The sequence below is a fragment of the Theropithecus gelada genome, chromosome 14 (genome assembly GCF_003255815.1).
Source record: "Theropithecus gelada isolate Dixy chromosome 14, Tgel_1.0, whole genome shotgun sequence".
Lineage (NCBI taxonomy): Eukaryota > Metazoa > Chordata > Mammalia > Primates > Cercopithecidae > Theropithecus > Theropithecus gelada.
In genome coordinates, this window is record NC_037682.1 from 16,704,797 (window position 1) to 16,713,049 (window position 8,253).

Consider the following 8,253-nt stretch of genomic DNA (forward strand, 5'->3'; position numbering starts at 1 on the left):
GTTCCAAATTGAAGAGTAAAGTATTAGTTTTTTTCAGCTGCCATAACATAGTACCACAAACTGAGTGGCTTAAGACAACAACAATGTGTGCTTGCACAGGTCTGGAGGCTAGAAACCCCAAATCAAGGTTTCTGCAACGCCATCCTCCTTTCTGAACTCTAGAGGAGAATTCTTTGTTTCTTATTTTAGTTTCTAGTAACCCCAGGCATTTCTTGGCTTGAGGCAGCATAGTAACAATCTCTGCCTCGTCTTTACTTGGTTGTGTGCTATGGGTTGCATGTTGACTCCAAATCTGATGTTGAAATTTGATGGTCATTGTGATGGTGTCAAGAGGTACAGCCATTAAGACGTGATTCAGTCAGGAAGGCAAAGAGTCAAAGTCTGTAAAATATTTGAAGTAATTTATTCTGAGCCAAATATGAGTGACTGTGGCCCATGACACAGCTCTCAGGAGGACCTGAGAACATGTGCCCAAGGTGGTAAAGGTGCAGCTTTGTTTTATACAATTTAGGGAAATATGAGAATTCGATTAATTTATTAATATCGTTGCTTAATTTCAGTGATACGCCATTCAATCTCAAATTTCTTTAAAAATTCACAGATAAAATCCTACAAACGTCAAACCACAAAATCTTATAAATATATACACCTACTATATACCCATAAATTAAAAATTAAAGTTAATCAATTAAAAAAGTCTGAGTTGTCCTGGACCCTGAGACAGATATATGCATCTTGGAGTATGTGCTAGAGGCATGAGATGAGTTTGGTGGGTCAGTGTGGTCTGTGTATATCTCTGGGTGTGTGAGGTGTGTGTCCCAATGTGAGCAAATAGGACAGGAAATACTATGCTTTTTACTGTGTTTTCTACAGTATCTAGCAAAATACTTAATATTATGTAATAATCAAAGATGCAACAATGGTTAAGACACTGTGACTGGTTTCAACCTATTCATAGTCTAGCATTATGAAACACGCACTTAAAAATGAACTGTAATAAAATGTGGTAGCTACGATATGAGCAATATGAGCTAAGGGGTGTCAAAATTCAGGAGCAGAGATTATTAATTTTACCTGGGAACCTCCAGGAAGTGTTTAAGAGAAGACAACATTTGCATGATTCAAGTAAACAACTCTTGAGTTAAGTTACCTTCTTTTTATCATGGAGAGGACTTTAGGACTAGAATAAGAAAAGCTTACTTTCTTGCTATGTGGAATGAGTCTTATCTATATTTCTGTGTGCTAAATAAGTAGTTCTCACAGCTTATCACAGTCACCAATAAGCACATTTACATCATAAAACCCAGAAAAAAATCACATGAGATTATTGTCTTGTAGAGAATGACCTTAAAAATTAAACCTAACACATTATTACAGATAAAAATTATTTAATTTGCAACTGAAAAACAGTCTGTGTTCAAAGAACTGCAGTTTACCCTTTATAATGTGAGGCCCATGACTTCTATAGATAGTAAACTCTTGGCAATAAGTAGCACAATTATTCTCTCACGCCAACAATTATTCTCTCTTGGTGCACTCAGAGCTCTAACTTGTACAGTCTTAACTAAAGTTCTTCAGTGTTAAACTACAACTTCATTTTGTGTCTGAAACAGCTCAACATTATTCTGAGAAGTATTTAAGAATACTTAGATGTGTACCTCTCCTATCTATCTAATCAACGATTGAAAACTTGATCACTTTAACCATTTTCATCAGTTAACAAATATTTTGTGAAACTACCATGTGCCAAATACTGTTATAAATACTGGGGCAGGGCTGGGGCAATTCAGTCAGGGGCCCTTTTATCAAAATTGTATTATCATGAAAAAGGAACAAGGTATGAGTAGAGAAACCAGCAATTTTCTCCACAACGTAATAAATGAGAATCGAGATTGTTCTGTAGGAACATAAACATGGCTGGTGTTAACATAGGGGCAGTGGGGAGGCCAGAAGAGGGAGCAAGTTTCAGCTGTGGGAGAAAATTTTCAGGCACCCAAGTAAAGTGACAACTGCACATGACACTGAAACAATCCACAATTGTTTGGCTATACAAAAACAGATTTGTGTTACCTTAAGTCCATAAAGACCATGATAGAATGTATCATGTATATCAGTCATGTAACAAAAATGAGAGTCTTTTAGGATTAGGAAATAAGAAATTTGGTCTCTTTTCCTGTAATGGTTACTTGTTGGACAAAAGGATGAGATGGGTTAATGGTACAAATTCTGGAATCAGGAATCTAGTTCATTGAAAGTGTAACATTGATCAAGTCACTGAACCTCTGAAAGACTCAGTTTCTTGTCTATAAAATAATAATAATAATAATTGCCTCAGGGTTGAGTTACAATAATTAGCACAGTATCTGGTGTGTGTTACTTCAAAAATGCATTATTGTTGCTATTATTACTACTTCTACTTGAAGTAATACTTTTGTTATTTATAAAATGAGGGAATTGAAGAAAATGTATTTTTTCTGCTTTTACATGCTATATTTTTAATTAGAGGGAATAATACTTCATTCATCTTCCCTGAAAAACCCTACAGCAGAGAATGTGAAGTATAGAGCATGAACTGGATATACACAGTTTGGATTACCCCATAAACAGGTTTAGTGTGATACAAATCCCCTCCCCAATTGTATTTGATTTTAGTCCTCATTCGAAATAACTGGAGTTAGGGGGAAAATAAAATTGTAGAAAACTCTAATGAAAAAAACCCACACACTCAACAGTTGGCTTTCTCTTTAGAGATGCACTTTTTCCACAGGACCATTTCTATGGGGAAAAAAATCTTAATTGCTCCTTGCTTTCTAATCAAGCAGTCAAGGGAGACTTCCACTGTGGACTTCTCCCAGTTTCTCTTTCGTCAGGTTTAAAGTGTTTACCATTCCCATATATAGCATGCACTTTTCAACTCTGCATCCACATTCTCTTCATTCTCAGGTTGGTGAAAAATGTATGTATCTGGAATTGTCAGATGGAGCTTGCACTGGAGATTTTATTTTCTTTTACGATTTATAGGAATGCATTCATGATTTTATCTACGTTATGTGTGTATGTGTTGAGATACATAAAAGAGAGATACATTTTCAGTAAGACTATGTATTATTTGATAATTACAAATGAATAAAGGAGTGTATCTGATAATCATTTTCATATGTATTATGTGTTAATATATATCTTTTCATATTCACAAACACACAATGAAATGAATATTATTATTATTGTTAAGTCCCACTGAGGAACATAAAAAGTAAAAGCAAAACAAAACAAGAATAAGACAAGTGCAGTTTTATAAAATAAGTCAAAGAGCCTGGATCCAACCAAGCTCTGATGATAGAAACAGAAATCTTTAACTAGGATAGTTAATATTGCTTCATACCTGGTCTGGAAAAGAATCCATATTTATTGGCAATTTAATTTGAAATAGAGTAATTTAATAAGGGAAGGTTATGTATTTTTTAATTTAGGTAATGAGGAAATTCTCTAAATACTCTTGAGGTCCCCTAATCTCTATTTCTTTGTACAGCTTGCACCCCCTAGGATCATATCTAACCCCTAGTTTCCTGTAATTTTACTAATGCTATTCATCACCTGGATAACCATCACTCAGGGCTCTTCGTATTTAGCTTGTGGGGAGTACTGACAATGGCATCTTCTACATCCTTGTTTGTGATGAATCAGCCTTCAGCACAGAATGAGATATGACTTTCCAAGTAAGAATCCTTCTATTGCCAGCAAGAACATTTCGGGCAGCCATAGGCATAAACTGTTGAATCAGAAATCTAGAGTTATCTGTTGATATGTCTGTAATCTCTGTTCGGATATGAATCTAAGGATCTTAGAGATTTTAACGACTCTAACAGATTTTGCAGTCTATATATAAATATATTCTAAGGCAGTATACGTAGTTTTTAGAACTTTATTATTCATTTAAAAAAATGTACCCAGTAATTAATCCTTCAAATTTTTATTAATTAGATCAAACCTCTGGAGCCATGTAGAATGTAACCTGTTTCAGTTAGTAATTTTCTCCTCTAGTCATAGAAAATTGTTCTTTCCAAGTTTGTGGTTGAAAAGTTTTGGATTATTACTACGGATAAGTGTTCACTTATTTTCATTATCCATTGCGATTTACCTTCCTGACTGCTAATTTTTTGGGTAACTGCTAACCAGTAATAATATGGATAAATTTCATCACATTGTGATTGAATACAGTTTAACGTTGCAGATTACAGGAAGGGTCTTGGGAATAATCATTTGCTGTAGAGATAATATATAGCCATTAGAAGGTCTGACACAATCCCATCTCCAACAGATATATTTCCTGCTGAAAGGCTGTCTCAAGATTCTTATTAGATATATTTGCACTCTGTGTTCCACAGAATGTGACTGCTCATTGACAAAATATCTAATTAATGACAAAATATCTAATTAATATCTCATACATATATGAGAGAAATATATATAAGCTTTATGTATGTTTACATACTTATAGGTGTATGTGTATATATAAACACACATATGTATATACATAGAGGTGTGTGAGTGTGTGTGGGAGTGAGTGTAAATTTGTATATTAAACGAATGATGTGTACAGTAAATAATTTTACTAGGTAGACTGTGAGTCACTAAGAGATTTGACAGGGCAAAGAGATGTCCCATTTGATGGAGAAAAACTTGTGGATTATTCTCTATTATATCTAGTAAGATCATGCCAAATGCTAATGTTTTCTTAGAAATATAATTTGAGTAACATTTTCTAGAAGAAATTTCCTATATTTGAAAATAAATTTGCAAAATATACAAGAAATCTTCCTAGAATTCCACTGAACCCTCAAAAGAGAATCAATCACTTCCTAAATTTCTGTCCCTATTATACCTCTATAAGAATACATCCAAGTTTTAGAAAGTATTTATTTACATTAGTAGCTTCATAAGTACTGACATTAATCTGTATGTTGTACATCTCTTTGAATCTCTAGAACATAACAGTATATAATATCTAGTGGATTATAATTTTATACTAGAGTTAGGAGGGAGTCCATATCCAGAACATGTTGATACAGTGTGAACATGGACAAATAATTCACCCTTTAACTTGACTTTGATGGCTACTATCATCAGTTTTTTGTTCTTTACTTGAAAATAATGCAAATGAGATTAGATTAAAAATATTTTATAACATTTTAGGCTAATGAATTATTTAATCATATGATTTTCTTCTCTAATCATTGAGAATATGCTTATAATGAACAAGAGATTAGGTAAAAATGTACACTTTTTAAGTTCTATTATGAAAATAACTATAATCCCCTGTAACTATCTTTAAAATATAAAACTCCAAACATGCCATCATTGGAAATGAGGAAAATTTAAGCAGTTAAGTAATCTTGGAAATGTGACTACTCACAATACTTAATATCAGCGTATACAATTATACTTTGTATAATTGTTACATAATAGGGACTGTCCACATTTATTCATTGTAGAGCCTATTACGTAACAGGCACTGAGAAAAGACTGGTGAAAATAATGCAGTGTGCTTATAGATGTTGTATAAAGGGAGGATCTAAAGGTATAAATTAATAAATAAACATCCTAATTTTTTCGTCTATTTTATTTTAGTTATCAAAAATTTTGTAACTGATATTGACTTAGAATTGAGAAAATGCTCAATTTCACCGATGTGACAGAGTTCATTCTTTTGGGGCTAACCAGCCATCGGGAATGGCAAGTTCTCTTCTTCATCGTCTTCCTTGTGGTCTACATTATCACCATGGTGGGCAATATTGGCATGATCATGTTAATCAAGGTCAGTCCTCAGCTTAACAGCCCCATGTACTTTTTCCTCAGTCACTTGTCATTTGTTGATGTGTGGTTTTCTTCCAATGTTACCCCTAAAATGTTGGAAAACCTGTTATCAGATAAAAAAACAATTTCTTATGCTGGCTGTTTAGTACAGTGTTTCTTCTTCATTGCTCTTGTCCATGTGGAAATTTTTATTCTTGCTGTGATGGCCTTTGATAGATACATGGCGATTGGAAATCCTCTGCTTTATGGCAGTAAAATGTCAAGGGTTGTCTGTATTCGACTGATTTCCTTCCCTTACATTTATGGTTTTCTGACGAGTCTGGCAGCAACATTATGGACTTACGGCTTGTACTTCTGTGGGAAAATTGAGATCAACCATTTCTACTGTGCAGATCCACCTCTCATCAAAATGGCCTGTGCCGGGACATTTGTAAAAGAATATACGATGATCATACTTGCCGGCATTAACTTCACATATTCCCTGACTGTAATTATCATCTCTTATTTATTTATCCTCGTTGCCATTCTGCGAATGCGCTCAGCAGAAGGAAGGAGGAAGGCCTTTTCCACATGCGGGTCCCATCTGACAGCTGTCATCATATTCTATGGTACTCTGATCTTCATGTATCTCAGACATCCCTCAGAGGAGTCAGTGGAGCAGGGGAAGATGGTGGCTGTGTTCTATACCACAGTGATCCCCATGTTGAATCCCATGATCTATAGTCTGAGGAACAAGGATGTGAAAGAGGCCATGACAAAAGTGATCAGTAGATCATGTTAAACAAAATAAAATCAAATTTGATTTAATTTTATCTTCTATTATTTGTTTGGAAAACGGTTATTACCCAGTGCCTATGAACACTAAGATAAAGATATTCTGTGGGTTGAAAAGAAAAATAAAAATGGTGCAAATTGAGAAAATGTAAGGTGGAATGATTCATTTCTGTTGATGTATGGAGATTAATTACATACAAATAAATTAATTGAAACGGTGATGTGTGCCAAAGTTCATAGGTGTACTAAGGGAAGTTGCTCAAATACTTAGCTGCAACCAAAAGACTTTTTCTTAATGAAAAGTACAGTTGCATGAATTTAAGAAATACTCATTTGCCCACTTAAAAACAAATTTGGGGCAGAAAAAAAAACCCATGATATTTAATTTGGTTTTCCAATATGAAGACATAAAATATTGGTCTAATTGTTATGAGATTATTTATTGTTTAATGCATCTTTCATTATGTTGTGTAGGGTCTGTTCAGAGACTACTACTTGGAAAATAACAATATTATTGTATTTCATGCTTTTTAACTTTTTGGTGTTTCTTAAGAAACACAACATGGTAAGTGTCTCTCTTTCACAGATCCTGGGAACTGCTGTGTTTCAACTCTACGATTGCCCGTCACCAGACTCTGGTTTGCCCCTGCTGGTGTCTTCACTCTGACTGAAGAGTAGGAGGATAATTAGTAGAAGAAGCTGTCATTGTAAAACCATGGCTCTCCAAATTCCACAGAATGAATTACATTCCACTCATGTGGGATATTTGGTATACCTGTGACCAACACATTGCACCTACATATTCTAGTTAACTTTTACATTTGAAATAAATTCAGTATTTAGGACGCACTATTTGTTGTTATCAATAACATTTTCTGACATAATAGGAACATAATTTGACATCTCTCTTGAACCTTATGTCATGAAGCATAAGGATGAAACTACAACTTAGCTTATTTCATCAAGTCTACATCCTCAGGTCAAATAAATAATCACCTGTTTTGATGCAAACAATATACAGCTAAAGAAATGTAATTTATACATTTTAAATTATACATTTAAAAATTAAGAATTATCTGCAAAGATGTGAATATAAAATAAGATTGGCGTCATCTGAGAAAAAAGCATTCTTTTGATTTAACCTTTAAGTTCAAGGGTAGGTGTGCAGGTTTGTTCTATAGGTAAACGTGTGTCATAGAGGGTTGTGGTACAGATTATTTCATCACCCAGGTATTAAACCTAGCACCCATTAATTATTTATCCTGATCCTCCCCCTCCTTCCAACCTCTACCCTCTCATAGGCCTCAATGTGCGTTGCTCCCCTTTATGTGTCCATGTACTCTCAACATTTAGCTCACACTTCTAAGTGAGAAAACGAGGTATTTGGTGTCCTGTTCCCGCATTAGTTTGCTAAAGATAATGGTCTCAAGCTCCATCTATGTTCTCGCAAAGGACAAGATCTCATTGTTTTTCTTATGGTTGCCTAGTATTCCATGATGTATATGTATATTTTCTTTATCCAGTCTATCACTGATGGGTTTTTAGGTTGATTACCTGTGTTTGCTATTGTGGATAGTGCTGCAATGAATATACATGTGCATGTGTCTTTATAGTAGAACAATTTATATTCATTTGGGCATATACCCAGGCATGGAATTGCTGGAT

At 34.3% G+C, this 8,253-nt stretch overlaps 1 protein-coding gene across 1 annotated transcript; it reads left to right on the forward strand.

Annotated features, from left to right (window-relative positions):
- Positions 1–5,637: 5,637 nt before the first annotated feature.
- On the forward strand, positions 5,638–6,675 carry LOC112606984 (olfactory receptor 5M3). Its single transcript, XM_025357967.1, has one exon. The coding sequence runs from the start codon at positions 5,672–5,674 to the stop codon at positions 6,593–6,595; it is 924 nt and encodes a 307-aa protein (XP_025213752.1). The 5' UTR covers positions 5,638–5,671; the 3' UTR covers positions 6,596–6,675.
- The last annotated feature ends 1,578 nt before the right edge of the window (positions 6,676–8,253 follow it).